This window comes from Oncorhynchus keta, chromosome 27, assembly GCF_023373465.1.
Source record: "Oncorhynchus keta strain PuntledgeMale-10-30-2019 chromosome 27, Oket_V2, whole genome shotgun sequence".
In the NCBI taxonomy this organism is placed as follows: Eukaryota; Metazoa; Chordata; class Actinopteri; order Salmoniformes; family Salmonidae; genus Oncorhynchus; species Oncorhynchus keta.
In genome coordinates, this window is record NC_068447.1 from 9,513,238 (window position 1) to 9,528,520 (window position 15,283).

A 15,283-nucleotide genomic window follows, 5' to 3' on the forward strand; every position below is an offset into this window, starting at 1 on the left:
GGCAGCTGAGTATCCATATTGCAATGCTGGCTCCGCTCTGCTCAATGACGAGGCATGAGAGCATTTAGCTACTTCTCGTCACTAAACTTCGACAAAACGCAAGGAACGTTATTTTCTGTGTAATAATCTCTCGTTTTATATTTGACGAGGTTGAAGCCCTTCTGACACTTATGATCTTAGTCAGATATGACTACCCAGCCCTAAACCAATGTAGAGTGTCAGGCTCGGTTCGAGTAAATGAGCTCTTATTAGTGGGTACCATTTTTATGTCTCTGCGTGCAGTTTGAAGAAAGTTGTCAACTAGCGTTCTCGCAATGCCTTTTTAAATATAACTTCTGATAAACGCCTATGTATGCACACATTGTCAAGAATAATCAATCAAGTGCTTGAAACATGTAGGGCTAAAAACAGAATTACACAATAAAGAAAACAAATATCCAAGTTTATTCACAAGATTTCACAATTCAAAACATTTCCAAATTAAACATCTGTAAACGTATCCAGATAGAAAAGGTCCATTAATCCACTTTCTTGAAGACGATTCTGCCATCCCAACTCCTCATACTCTCTCAAGGGCCTCCAACATGATGATACTGTTTCCTCTGATTACCTACAGACCCGTGAAGAAGAAAAAATATACATATATATTTACTTGAAGAAAAAAACAAGGTATGTGATAACATTGAGAATAAAAGCACAATGTGTCTGTCCCCAGAGACAGTGTAGTTAACAACGCTTTTGGGTACTGACCACCATGCCTATGGTGTTCTGTATTCCCCCAGGGGCCATTTCCAAGCAATCATCCATCACCAAGTTCATGAAGGGGTCAAATCCTCGCAGGACTCCTTGGACCTGCCTGCCACCGTTCAGCTTCACTGGAGGGAGAAACATGTATGACTGTAAGAACAGTTGAGGCAGTACGGCAGGGTTCCCCAAACTGGCTGCCCGCGGGCGGTTTCATATACACAAGACTGTAAAAACACCAGGAAATGAGCTCGAGTGATTTTAGTAAGAAATCTGTAAAAGCATAGAGAGACACGTGATTGTATACCAATGTAAGTGTAGTGTCTTAACACTTAGTACTTATTTATGTAATAAGAAAGACTCTGAATACAAGCAATTGAACTGGAGCTTCACATTTACTCAAACAGGTTAGTACCAGAATAACATAGAACAATACTGCGCATGACCAAGGGCGCTTCATCCTTAAAGGGGACATCAGTAATAACAGAACATAACAGTAAGCAAGGTTTGAAATTATTTTTTTTTTGTCAAACATATGTGTTGGGCTTCTTGCAGTCTACAAATTATTTGTAATTATAAACTGGGGTCAATGCTGATTGGCTGACAGACTGTATACAACGGGTATGACAAAACATGTATTTTAACTGCTCTAATTATATTGTGATAGTTTTGTTTTTTGAGCTTTAATAATTATGAATCATTAGTTCTAAAGGAGACATGAGGGGTACCATAATGAAGCTTGGGAGGGGCTGAGTGCAGGGAAAACAGTCACGTAGCAGTACAGATAAGGGGAGGAACCGTTTTAAGGACCAGATCACTCAGCTCCCTGACAGGCGATACTGATGCAATGTTTAGCGATAACGAGGAGACTCCACCCAGGGTGGGGTATGTATACCACCATGGATGAAACCCTGTCTTTGTCTAATGCAGCTGTGTTGACCCCCAGGGCAGAATAAACTTGGTTTAAAGCTTGGGAGTTTGTACTCTGAAAAATAGAACCTAACAGTTGGTTACGAGTTTATAATAGCAATAAGGAATCTCAGGGGTTTGTGGTATATGGCCAATATACCACGGCTAAGGGCTGTATCCAGGCACTCCGAGTTGCATTGTGTCTTAAGAACAGCCATATACCACACCCCTCGTGCCTTATTGCATTCCAGCCCACCCCGAACATCCTCTCAAGAAAAAGAAAAAAAAGAGAAAATAAATACAACCTAATCTGAATCTAGTTGATGATCCCTGCAATAAGACAAGTTGGACCCACTTTTCATTTCAGTCCAACAAGTTATACGGCCAAGAAAATGTCAATTGGGTTTAGGGCTGGGTGATATACATTGCATTTGGAAAGTATTCAAGCCCCTTTACTTTTTTCACATTTTGTTATATGTTATAGCCGTATTCTAAAATTGATTCAATGACCCCACCCCCCACGAATCACATAATAGGCCATGATGAAAAAGCAAAAACAGGTTTTTAGAAATGTGCCAAAAACTGAAATATCACATTCACACAAGTATTCAGACACTTTACTCAATACTTTGTTGAAGCACCTTGGGCAGCAATTATAGCCTGAACAACTGTATTTGGAGAGTTTCTCCCAGTCTTCTCTACAGATCCTCTCAAGCTCAGTCAGCTATTTTCAGGTCTCTCCGGAGATGTTGGCTCGGGTTCAAGTCTGGGCTCTGGCTGGGCAATTCAAGGACATTCAGAGACTTGTCCCAAAGCCACTCTACCATGAAGACCTGATCGGTGGAATGCTGCAGAGATGGTTGTCCTTCTGAAAGTTTCTCCCATCTCCACAGAGGAACTCCATTGCTGACTAGATATTATCTATAACTGGGCTAATAACTCACCACTAGCAAAGGATATGAACAAATGTGCACACGTGGCTACATACAGCTCTCGCTTTGATCTCAAAATAAGCGCATCTACTCACAACCGCTCATGGTGTAAACACAGTCCAGTTCAAAGTGAACGACACAGATCCATATTTGGCAATGGTCTAGTTGCATACTCCAATCCATTGTGCCTACAACAAAATCTCATGCATATTTTTTTTTGTTAGGCTGCATTTAAAAGTGGCTAATATTGCACTGAATTGATCACAATAACCCACAGTAAAGGGAAACGCTGATAGTGTTAACGGAGAAAACTCTAGAAAGTTGAGGAGTTCAATCTTGTGCTTCTCTGCGCAGGATGCTATTTCTAATGCCAGGCAGCCCAGCGGAGGTTAGAGGGAAAATTGAATTGGCGGGGGAGGCGCGCAGCTTAGAGGGAACATTGAATTGGCAGGAGACATTGATTGTAAGCCCATTTCCTCCTGTATAGCTGCTAGGCAAAACAGAGATGCACTTCTGTTGTCATCTGATGAAAATAGTCTTCTCAATGTATTGCACAAGTGTTGTTTAGAAAAACTACAGTTGCTCGCCCCTTATCACTCAATTGTCGGCAACTTTTATTTTTTTAAATAACACTATTGACTTTATATAAAATTTCATTAAAATATATATTTTTAAAGGCCTGCATTTTGAAAATGCAGATTTCTGAAAGCTAATGCAACATTTTTTAAAAATATTTTTTATTATGTAGATACAATACATATACAAAACTATGTGGACACACCTTCAAAATCAGCGGATTTGGCTCTTTCAGCAAAGCCCGTTGCTGACAGGTGTATAAAAACGAGCACACAGCCATGCAATCTCTATAGACAAACATTGACAGTAGAATGGCCTTACTGAAGAGCTCAGTGACTTTCAACGTGGCACCTTCATTGGATGCCACCTTCCCAAAGAGTAAGTTAGTGAGATTTCTGCCCTGCTAGAGCTGCCCCGGTCAACTGTAAGTGCTGTTATTGTGAAGTGGAAACGTTTATTTAACAAGGCAAGTCAGTTAAGAACAAATTCTTATATACCATGACAGCCTACCTCGGCCGAACCATAACCTTGACGACGCTAGGCCTGTTGTGCGCCGCCCTATGGGCCTCCCAATCACGGCCAGTTGTGATACAGCCTGGACTTGAACCAGGGTGAGTAGTGACGCCTCTAGCACTGAGATGCAGTGCCTTAAACCGCCGTGCCACTCGGGAGCAACAACGGCTGAGCCGTGAAGCGGTAGGACACATAGAACGGACCACTGAAACGCGTAAAAATCATATGTCCACAGTTGCAACACTCACTACAAAGTTCCAAACCGCCTCTAGAGGCAAAGTCGGCACAAACTGTTGGACGGGAGCTTAATGAAATGGGTTTCCATGGCAGAGCAGCCGCACACAACCCTGAGATCACCATGCACAATGCCAAGCGTCGGCTGGAATGGTGTAAAGGTCACACCATTGGACTCTGGAGCAGTGGAAACACGTTCCCTGGAGTGATGACAGAATAAGCTGGGTTTGGCGGATGCCAGGAGAACGCTACCTGCCCCAATGCATAGTGCCAACTGTAAAGTTTGGTGGAGGCGGTATAGTGGTCTGGGATGTTTTTCATGGTTCAGGCTAGGCCCCTTAGTAGGGGGACAGGTAGCCTAGTGGTAGCCTAGAGCGTCGGGCCAGTAACCGAAAGGTTGCAAGATCGAATCCCCAAGCTGACAAGGTAAAAATCTGTCGTTCTGCCCCTGGATGAGGCAGTTAACCCACTGTTCCTAGGCCGCCATTGAAAATAAGAATTTGTTCTTAACTGACTTGCCTATTTAAATAAAGGTTAAAAAAATAAAAAATAAATTAGCTCCAAGGAAGTGAAATCGTAACGTTACAGCATACATTCTAGGCGATTCTGTGCTTCCAACTTTGTGGCCACTGTTTGGGGAAGGCCCTTTCCTGTTTCTGCATGACAATGAGAGGTCCATACAGAAATAGTTTGTCAAGATGAGTGTGGACGAACTTCACTGACCTGAACAGTGCACTGATCTCAGCCCCATCTAACAACTTTGGGATGATTTGGAACACCTATTATTGCCCAACATCAGGAACCGACTTCACTAATGCTTGTGTCTGAATGGAAGAACGTCCCTGCAGCAATGTTCCAACATTTAGTAGATGATTGGAGGCTGTTGTAGCAACAAAAGGGGGACCAAATCTTTATTAATGCCTGTGATGTTGGAATGAGATGTTCGACAAGCAGGTGTCCACAGTGTGTGTCTTGTGAGCTGCCCATAATCTAGATATGATTTTAAGGCTATTTGACCCAGCCCTAATTGGGTTTGTCAACATTAGTCTCGACTCTGCAAGCAAAGAGAGGAGGTTTGTCCGTTCAACTCAGCAGAACCATAAACACTCAGAATCGGTACTCACATGAAAGCTTCTTGTCCATGAATCTGAAATGGGGGAAAAAAATATTGTTAGTTGCTAATAAGAGATCGCAACGCCACTGATTGTATGGCTTCACCAGAGACGGTTTGGCTCTGGTCCATGGCTCTGATTTTCACTAGAAGCTGGACAATAACTCGTTTTTCGCTAAAGCATCAAACGTTTAAAAAAAAAAAAACATTTTTACACAAGAGATCCATATAGCACGTTGGGAACGATGAAAACGGAAATGCCATTAATTTTCAATAAAGAACGCGAAGTGGGCTGGGGGACCTTTGAGTAAAAAATGGAATAAACTAAACATTATTCAAATACTCCGCGACATCGGGTCGTGATTGACCAATCGAAGTTCACAATGGCTTCCAAGACCCAACTAGATTGGCTGTTGATACCGAAAGTTGGCATTCATGCTCCCACAACAGTGCAAAACTAAATGTGGCTATCAGTATAACTTAGTGGATCACACAGTTCTCCATTCTAACATTTTAATCCGACAAGAGCGCAGAGGCAACTCGTTGTCGTTTAGCCGTTCATAATACTGAAACTTAATTATATTTGTACATCAATTAAATGTCAATGAATGCATGGTTTAGTTATCTAACAGTTTCATTCAATAACTAACGTTAGCTAGCCATTTTACTAGCCACAACAGTGTTAACTAGTTGCCGACTACCGGTAGCTTTGTGCTAGCGCGTAGTTACCCATGTTAGCTTGCTAGCCACATTATCTAAAATAAACAGCGAAATATTAGAAATTACACTGGATCGAAAACCAACTATGAATATGTATTTTTTGTTTGTTTTAATAACTCACTTTTTCAACTCTGGTGGGTGTGCTTTACTCATGTTTCTTCTTTTTGTTGAGGGCCTTCAGCTCGTAAGACTTGCTTTTGTGAAAAAAAGGAGAAAGCATGCACAACGACCGGAACCGGAAATGTAATTCTTATTTTACGAAAAAATGGCGTTCCGCAAACTGACGTTTACGGTGCATGCCGTCACCTACTGTGCTGGAGTGTGTGGTCAATTGCGGTTTACATTAGTTCCACATTTCTAAATCCTCCTACCTAACTCTGTACTTCAAATAACCTCATGCAAACTTCCTCTAACATAAGCAAGCACGTCGCTGCTCTACTGTATGGGAGTAGATCATTGAGGAGTTCTCTCTTTAGATCAATTTCAGAACTACCTTGACAGAAAAGTTGTTTGAAAAGTTGTTCCTATTTACTTTGCCACGTAACATTTCTCACTCTCTATAAATCTGAATTATTTATTGATTGAGGGTAGTTTTACAATCTGCAATCAGTGTAAAAACATGCCACGTAAATCAACAAATCCCATTTTACAATGCAGGGCAGTGAGACATGTGAACAACTCTTCAAGCCCAAGATCCTTTCTTATGTTGTAATGGATATCGTGTATATAGACAGTATTGTGTCAATTTAATAATATAGCAATGTTGTTGTTTTCTGTAACAAGATTAATGGAGTCAACACAAAACATCATGGGAGAATACTTTTAATGAGGTATTTTCTAAGACAAGGTTGCTAACTCGGGACACAAAAGGCACTTTCCTGAAGTAGAAACTTAAAAACCTTTTTTCCCCTAAATAAAACATGACTTTCTTTAAAAAAGATGCAAAAATAGACGCAGAAAGTAAAACAGCATAGTGGGTCTATTTCCACAACAACTAAGAGAGTGTTGAAGCTCAAGGTCTCCCTTTAAGCCTTATTTTCTTCTGTTTTTGGTTTACTAAACTGCAGAAAATAAATGGATAACCTGGTAAACTCATTTCTAAACCAACAGTAGCAGCAAGGTTGCAATCACTGCTTGTTTTGCATAATATCCATGTTATATTACATCACATTGTCTTAACTGGCTCCATGAGTATGCATCACACACAAGACAGACGGACAGAGATAAATAATTAGTAAATTAATGCTAAATCAGTGTCACACAAGTCCAATGTCATCAAGAGTTAAAAAATAAAATGTAAAAAAAAGTTTTCCTGTACCAAATAAAAAAAATCTAAAAGTTCAATGTTTTTTTGTTTAGAGTCCATAGCCTGACGAATTGAGGCTGTTCTGAGGGCAAAAGGAGAGGGGCATCTCAATAACAGGAAGGAGTTCATAGTGTTTGTTATACTCCGTGTCTCTTTCCACACTGTGAGGTTGGAATAATACTGTGAAATTATGAAAATTATGATAATGCCCTTTTAGTGTAAGAGCTGTTTGGAAAGACGTCCTGAAATGTCAGTTTTGGTGTCATGGAGTAAATTTGTGTAGGGTAGATGAATTAATTAATTAATAGCAAATAAGAAAGAGTTCCAAACCTCAATCCCAATAACAGCGTTCAGTTTTCCCCTCCCCACTCAGACCACTTCCAGACAGTCCTAGCTAAATTCTTGCTTGAGAAATTGCTCTTTGCAAAGAAGCTACTATTTTTGTTCCATTTTGACCATTTGAATTGAAAACAAATAACACAGTAAGGTATTGTTAACCAGAAATGATTTGATATTGAGATTTTAAAAAACTGCCGCGGCAACAATACTAAATGAGTTATTGCGTATATTCATTTAATTTAAACCATAATGACAAATGGATGGTTGGATCCGATCCAACATTTGTAAAGGAATATAAAATATCTAAATGAAGAGGATTTAGGATCAAGAGGATTTAGGCCTCGTAAGACTGTTTCTGTACTGCTTTCACAGCGTACCACTGTTAGTCAGTCACACAAAATTAATGGTATCAGACATCACACACAAGAAAAAAATGTTTTGTTGCAACTTGAATCGCATGTTGATATGAATTACATTAAAACAGCTATTCTGGCGAGTGGTCTAAACATATTTTTAAATGTACACGAACACATGATATTCTCTTGGGGAACTCAGTACAGCTTGTTAAAAAAAAAAACATCATCTCACATTTTGCTGTCAGGGTCATAAATTGCTCCCTTCCTCATCGCCACTGTCAACGAGGTGATCTTGACAATGTTGTAAGAAAGTGTCCAGTGTTACAAAAGCCTTCAGGCAGGGAACACAATGGTAGGCCCTCCGAAGCTTGGCCCCAGGCTTCTTAGAGATACCCATGCCCTGACTGCACACGCTGCAGTGTCTCATACTCCCTGTAGGCTGATGCAGTTCCTCATGCTCCTTCAGAGCAGACTGAAAAGAAAACACCTCAGCACAAGACGGGCAAGGAAACTCTCCCTCTTCCTCTTTCATGGGAATTTTCTTTGGTCTCCCTCTGCTAGCCTTGACCAATGTTCCTCCCACCTTCCGTGATATGTTGCCTTTAGGCTTTTTTGGCGTCTTCTCACCTAACTTGCTCTCCTTGGCTGCTTTCCCAACCTGCTGAACATGGCTTGGTGGTTCTCGACTATGATTCTTGACGTGTGCTTTAAGTGACAAATGGTGCAAGAACACTTTACCACAAACGTCACAGGGGTAAGTCTCCCTTTTCCTCCGCTTGCTAATCAGCGGCCTTGGATCTCTTCTGATATCCTTCTCTCTGCTGTGAGACTCTTGTCTGTGCAAGTACAGCTTGGCAGTGCTTAGGAAGACCCTGTCACAGGAACGACAGGAGAGGAGCTGGCTCTTTCTGCCTCTTCTTTTTGGTTGGGGTGGCCCAGCCATCTGCTTCGATAATCTATGAACCCCATTTGTGCATCCTCCTTTTAGTAGAGGATACTTGGAGATGATCCACTCCTTCCGATGGGTGGATCGCTGATGGCATGCAAGGCCAGCCCCTGAGCGAAACCTCTTGGCGCAAAGTGAGCATTGACTTGGCCTGTCGGGATCTGGGGCACTAGTGGCATCAGTTGGGGGAGAGTCAGGGGGAGAGGAGTCCAAGATGGCAGATTCAGGCGAGGGAGAGTCCGCGGGAGGGCTGACAACTTTTGCAGTTCGCGTGGCAGATTTACTACAGCCAGCCTGCTGATGGCGAAGCAGAGATTGCTTTTGGCTAAAGCTTTTACCACACGGAGCACAGGCATATGATCTGCTATCATGATGGTGAGACTGGTGATAACGGGACTTATCCCGGACACTCTGAGAGTCTGAGGTTGAAGCCTTGCATGCACTGCATGGAGCACCTAGCTGGGTTTTACCACAACAGACCTGACAAGGAGCAGCATCATGAATGCACTTGTGCAACTGCAAAGAGGATAGGAGAGAAAACTCTTTGCCACAGGAAAGGCAGCAATGACACTTACGTAAGGCATGTTCTCCCTGCTGGTGGTGCAATAACTCAGCCATGTCAGAGAATCCCTGGCTGCACTGTGCGCACACACACGGGCACACATCAGGCAGTAGTTGGTTTTGGCTTTGACTATCTTGCTTTTGTGCAACAAGTTTTGCCAGCTTTGTTAGAGTGTCTGAGGCAGGCTTAGTCCGAGCAAACGACTCCTGAACTCTTGTTGTGTTCCAACTGCAGGGAACTGCATCCATCTTCAGCCAAGGCACCTATTTGGGAGGTACAGAGGACAGTCTATTAGACATGTTCATCATCCTGATAAGGGAAAACTTAGCTATAGCCTACAAAACATTTCCCTGGTCTCTCTTTTTATAGCACTAATGGTTGGCTGCAGAGACAGGCTGTATATCTGTCACCCTCTCTGTAGCTCAGCTGCTATTGCAACAGGATAGTTGGTTCAAATCGCGGGACCACCCATACGTAAAATCTATGCATGCGTGACTAAATGGTTCTGGATAAAAGCGTTTGGTAAATGGTATATTCCACCTTGACGCGTAGCCACCAATGATAGTCCATGAGCCAGACCCCCAAATTTGGGCCGTCAGACTCACTTGGACCGATGTCTCATAGGGATTTTTTTTCAAGGTTTTATGTCCCATAGTTGGAAAATGCGTGTGCTAGCATTCTTTCTTTCTGTCATCCCTCCATCCACTTATATTTTCCCCATATGACAAACAATGTTATTTTATGAAATATGGCTGCCAAATAACTCAATGGGGTCTTATTGGCTTTCACATGGCGATACCTGTATGAAATATAATTGTAGTTAGCACAGAAATATCTTAAAATGTCCATAGCGACCACAATACACAACCACATGAGCCAGGTGTGCCATATTTTTTTTAAAATTGAACTAGGCAAGTTAAGAACAAATTCTAATTTACAATGACGGCCTACCCCGGCCAAACCCTAACCATGCTGTGCAAATTGTGCGACGCCCTATGGGACTCCCAATCACGGCCGGTTGTGATACAGCCTGGTATCGAACCAGGGTCTGTAGTGATGCTACTGAGATGCAGTGCCTTGGACCACTGCACCACTCGGGAGCCCCACACAGTGGGGAGAACAAGTATTTGAAACCTGCAAAATCGGCAGTGTATTCCTACTTAAAATGCATGTAGAGGTCTGTAATTGTTGTATCATAGGTACACTTCAACTGTGAGAGATGGAATCTAAAACAAAAATCCAGAAAATCACATTGTATGATTTTTAAGTAATTAATTTGCATTTTATTGCATGACATAAGTATTTGATCACCTACCAAACAGTAAGGATTCTGTCTCTCACAGACCTGTTAGTTTTTCTTTAAGAAGCCTTCCTGTTCTCCACCTCTGCACCTTTTGTACCTGTATTATAATATAGCTGTGTAAGGACATCAGGGATAAAATTGTAGATCTGCACAAGGCTGGGATGGGCTACAGGACAATAGGCAAGCAGCTTGCTGAGAAGGCAACAACTGTTGGCACAATTATTAGAAAATGGAAGAAGTTCAAGATGACGGTCAATCACCCTCGGTCTGGGGCGCCATGCAAGATCTCACCTCGTGGGGCATCAATGATCATGAGGAAGGTGAGGGATCAGCCCAGAACTACATGGCAGGACCTGGTCAATGACCTGAAGAGAGCTGGGCCCACAGTCTCAAAGAAAACCATTAGTAACACACTACGCCGTCATGGATTAAAATCCTGCAGCGCACGCAAGGTCCCCCTGCTCAAGCCAGCGCATGTCCAGGCCCATCTGAAGTTTGCTAATGACCATCTGGATGATCCAGAGGAGGAATGGGAGAAGGTCATGTGGTCTGATGATACAAAAATAAGAGCTTTTTAGTCTAAACTCCACTCGCTGTGTTTGGAGGAAGAAGGATGAGTACAACCCCAAGAACACCATCCCAACCGTGAAGCATGGAGGTGGAAACATCATTCTTTGGGGATGCTTTTCTGTAAAGGGGACAGGACGACTGCACCGTATTGAGGGGAGGATGGATGGGGCCATGTATCACGAGATCTTGGCCAACGACCACCTTCTCTCAGTAAGAGCATTGAAGATGGGTCGTGGCTGGTTCTTCCAGAATGACAACGACCCGAAACACACAGCCAGGGCAACTAAGGAGTGGCTCCGTAAGAAGCATCTCAAGGTCCCGGAGTGGTCTAGCCAATCTCCAGACCTGAACCCAATAGAACATCTTTGGAGAGAGCTGAAAGTCCGTATTGCCCAGCGACAGCCCCCAAACCTGAAGGACCTGGAGAAGGTCTGTATGGAGGAGTGGGCTAAAATCCCCGCTGCAGTGTGTGCAAACCTGGTCAAGAACTACAGGAAACGTATAATCTCTGTAATTGCAAACACAGGTTTCTGTACCAAATATTAACTTCTGCTTTTCTGATGTATGAAATACTTATGCAATAAAATGCTAATTAATTACTTAAATCATACAATGTGATTTTCTGGATTTGTTTTAGATTCCGTCTCTCACAGTTGAAGTGTACCTATGATAAAAATTCCAGACCTCTACATGCTTTGTAAGTAGGAAAAACCTGCAAAATCAGCAGTGTCTCATACTTGTTCTCCCCACTGTGTGTATATATGGATGTTAAATTATTCACAGAATTCTGGTAAGAATGTGCCCAAAAAAGCAGAGGACGAGAACCTTGCTGCATACATTACAATGTTAAGATTCCACAGTAATGCCAATAGGGTCATGGGATTGTAAGAGCAGCAAACCATTACACATGGTTAGTCTAAATGACAATGTGTTCTTACTATGGGGGCATAGCAGATTGGTCTGTTACTACAATACTAAAAGTAATGTAATTGGCCTCAACAGGCCCAACATTGGATTTTACTACTGTACATTGCAATGGAATGGTTTATATTCCTCAAAGAAAAAAACAAATTCTGTGAATAATTTGACAACTTTACATAATCTGGCACACCTGGCTCATGTGGTTGTGTATTCTACATCACTATATGAACATTAAGATATTTCTGTACATACTACAATTATATTTCATACAGGTATCGCCATGTGAAATTATCCAATAAGACCCCAATTGAGTTGTTTGGCAGCCATATTGGGAAAAGGATTCTGTGGGATTAAGGGGAAGTTAATGGGTGAATTCTGTGATGGCCCGATATGTACAAATCCTTTTTAAACCCCTGTTCTAGCCGTGTGCACAATTTGGTGCCTGTCACCAAAGTTGAAATTCAAAAATATAGCTGCCCCATTTACATGGAATTCTATGGCTAAGCATCCACCATTTTAAATGTCACAATATGGGCGATTTTTAAACAATTATTTTTAGCTGATGTTTCCAAAGTTTATATCATTTCAGAAGTTAGAACCAATTGTCAAACAAAAGTTGAAAATGATTCAGGGTTTCCGTGTATAAAGCCATCCAAATACAGGTGATTGTGACATGTTCTCTAGAGATCAAACGGTTTACATTTCTGTTGACCTGAACATTCTGGAAATGTGCATCTAAGCTTTCCACTGAGATATGATTCAACGGTATAAGTGAGCAATAACTTGTTGTATAGCTACTGACAAAGGTTTTTTTTTTAAATGGAATCCCAGCAGCCACTGCAAATGTGGCTAGCTGGGTGGTAGCCCAATGATAGACTAAAGGAGCCTATAACATTCCTCCTTATAGTGGAAGACCATTCCATGTTTTGTTATAAAGGCAAATGTACTCAATGCCAAAACAGCCAAATACTTCATCTAAATGTGCATTGATTGTCAATTGCGGTACGGCTCTAGAAACATAATCCCTCTACTTTCATATCCTATCAAAATAATTTCACAAACACACACTACTTGTACAGCGTTTTAACACCGTTGCAGCCGACAGCATTTGTCAGTAACACATTTGTGAAGAACATATTCTGATAACATACAGGTGTTCGGAGACGCAGGTAGTTACAATTAGCCCAGGTAGTCCACCATCTTCAGTCCGTTTTCTGTAAACACGTGCTATATAACATGGAAATATAACCCGTGTCGGAATCCTATAAAAATGGTGTTTTATCAATTTAACCTTTAGTTAAAAAAAATAAAAAAAAGATTTCTCCCTGCCATGAAAGATAAGGGCCGTATGTTTCCAAAACCGCGATGCGTTTTAATGTTCAGACCGGGCTCTTATTAACAAAACGCCTTCGTCCAATGACTTCTGTGTAATGTAATGGTGGACTGTGTGGTAGGTGAGTGTAGGCATTTCCCCATTTCTAAACGACTGAAAAGCTTTACCGCCTGTATAGCAACAACAACAACAACAACAGGCTACGTGCAGTGATAACGTGGTAATAAAGCAAATCGAATGAAACATTATGCAGGAAATCGCTATTGCTACTAGCGTTAACTAGGCTATTAACCTCAACTCCACGATTTTACGTTTGTATACACACACATTTTTTTTAAACTACTGATTTGAGCACACAAAGAATAGCCGACAATTAAACACGATATTGTTATTCGTAATTGCGGGCTGATCTTTGGGTGCTCAAATCAGTAGTTTTTAAAAAAACATTTATTGACGTCCACACTAATGTTACTGTTAGCCATCGACATTGTGGAGTTTAGTCGGCTAACTAGCTAGCTAAAACAAGGCAGAATGTTAAAACATGCAACGCAATTAGCCTACCTTTGTTGGTCAAACAAATCTGAATATTGGCGACATATCAGTTTCCAACAAGTTTAATGGAAGTCATTTTTATTTTTTTTAAGATAAATACTTGGATACCAAAACGTTGTTTTCATTTCCGTGCAGCACCGTAGCCATGTGTTCCAAAGTGAAGCCAAGTTGTTTGTGTACTTTTGAGCTTTGGTAGGACTACAAAACTTTGCATTCTGGTACTTTCTTTTCGACCAATGAGGCATTCAAGAACACAAATGGCTTCAGGAAAGTTGGTAATAATGGTAGAGTTGAACCCCATGGTTTATGATTAGAGAATGAAGTGCACAGTAAAATATTTAAGTATTAGATTTATCCAGAGAGTATATAAAAACAGCAGATTTAGTATGTACATTCAAAGTGTTGCAAAGTGTAAATGATCAGATTTAGCATGGCAATTCAAATCAACTCTGCTCTCTATGTGGAAATCAATGTGGGCATCAATGTGCAACAACAAAAAAAGTCTGCTCACTTACCTCCATCCATCTGAGTTTATCACATGTATTTCAATGAGGTGAGGTATGCATCCTCTCCCACGACCCCTCTTATATGCACAACACCATGACTCAGTCAAAACAAAGGGTAGCAATCCTTTAATGTAAACAAAACATTTATATACAGCAGATTACTGTAATATTTCCTCCATTTAAGGCGGCTAAAACCAGTATTGACTACAGAAGCATTGAACTGAATTGAAAACATTATTGGCCAAATAGTTTGGCATTGAAGATAAGAAAATGAAAACTGAATGACTACAGATTAATTTTAGACAATGAATTCAGGTTACGTTACGGTACACCTTGTTTTTAAAACCTAAATGCAGTGAGACCTTTGAATGACTCTAAAACAACACGGGACATGGATTGAATAATACAAATGTAGAATGAATTCAATTTAAATAATAAAGTCATACATTTTTGGGAGCAAATAAACACATGAGGACAGAGCATAGTTTACTTTTAAGGCTGAAAGGTAAATATTCAAATACACAAAGTAATCATTATATATTTGAAAATGCCAACAACGAACATGAGTCTGAATTTGCTCTACAAAACCCCCTGAATTGATAAGACATGGTAAAATGTCCACTGGGAACAATGCAGAAATTAAAAGTATAATGATTTAAATTGCAGAAAAATCCTAATTGAACTACATGGTGATCTGTGAAAACCAAAATGAGAATAATACTGGTACGGAAGTTATGGCACTTCTGTTTCCTCAGTATCATGAAGTTAATTCATATCATTACAGGTCTAATACCACCAAGGTCACTGTCCTAGAACTGATGATTAAAAACCCCAACTTGAGTTAAAACAT

General features: G+C 41.0%; 2 protein-coding genes across 3 annotated transcripts; both read right to left on the reverse strand.

Annotated features, from left to right (window-relative positions):
- Positions 1-421: 421 nt before the first annotated feature.
- On the reverse strand, positions 422-6,019 carry snrpg (small nuclear ribonucleoprotein polypeptide G). The gene is made up of 4 exons (XM_035766128.2): positions 5,861-6,019; positions 5,033-5,055; positions 751-875; positions 422-610 (listed from the first exon to the last, which is right to left on the reverse strand). The coding sequence occupies exons 1-4, from the start codon at positions 5,890-5,892 to the stop codon at positions 560-562; spliced, it is 231 nt and encodes a 76-aa protein (XP_035622021.1). The 5' UTR covers positions 5,893-6,019; the 3' UTR covers positions 422-559.
- A 526-nt stretch (positions 6,020-6,545) lies between these two features.
- si:ch211-148l7.4 (uncharacterized protein LOC563603 homolog) lies at positions 6,546-14,100 on the reverse strand. 2 transcript variants are annotated; one of them, XM_035766125.1, is made up of 2 exons: positions 13,937-14,100; positions 6,546-9,511 (listed from the first exon to the last, which is right to left on the reverse strand). In XM_035766125.1, the coding sequence occupies exon 2, from the start codon at positions 9,494-9,496 to the stop codon at positions 7,988-7,990; it is 1,509 nt and encodes a 502-aa protein (XP_035622018.1). In that variant the 5' UTR covers positions 9,497-9,511; positions 13,937-14,100; the 3' UTR covers positions 6,546-7,987. The 2 variants fall into 2 exon arrangements, with proteins under 2 accessions (XP_035622018.1, XP_035622019.1); XM_035766126.2 differs by lacking the exon at positions 13,937-14,100 and adding an exon at positions 13,194-13,454.
- Positions 14,101-15,283: the final 1,183 nt, after the last annotated feature.

What these genes read in the sequence shown, in the direction of transcription:
- snrpg (XM_035766128.2), bottom strand. Translation starts at nt 5,892, where the DNA reads ATGAGTAAAGCACACCCACCAGAGTTGAAAAA. An exon ending in CATGGACAAGAAGCTTTCAT is followed by an intron (nt 876 to 5,032) that starts GTGAGTACCGAT and finishes TTCTCCCTCCAG; the next exon opens with TGAAGCTGAACGGTGGCAGG. An exon ending in AGAACACCATAGGCATGGTG is followed by an intron (nt 611 to 750) that starts GTCAGTACCCAA and finishes ACGGGTCTGTAG; the next exon opens with GTAATCAGAGGAAACAGTAT.
- si:ch211-148l7.4 (XM_035766125.1), bottom strand. Translation starts at nt 9,496, where the DNA reads ATGGATGCAGTTCCCTGCAGTTGGAACACAACAAGAGTTCAGGAGTCG.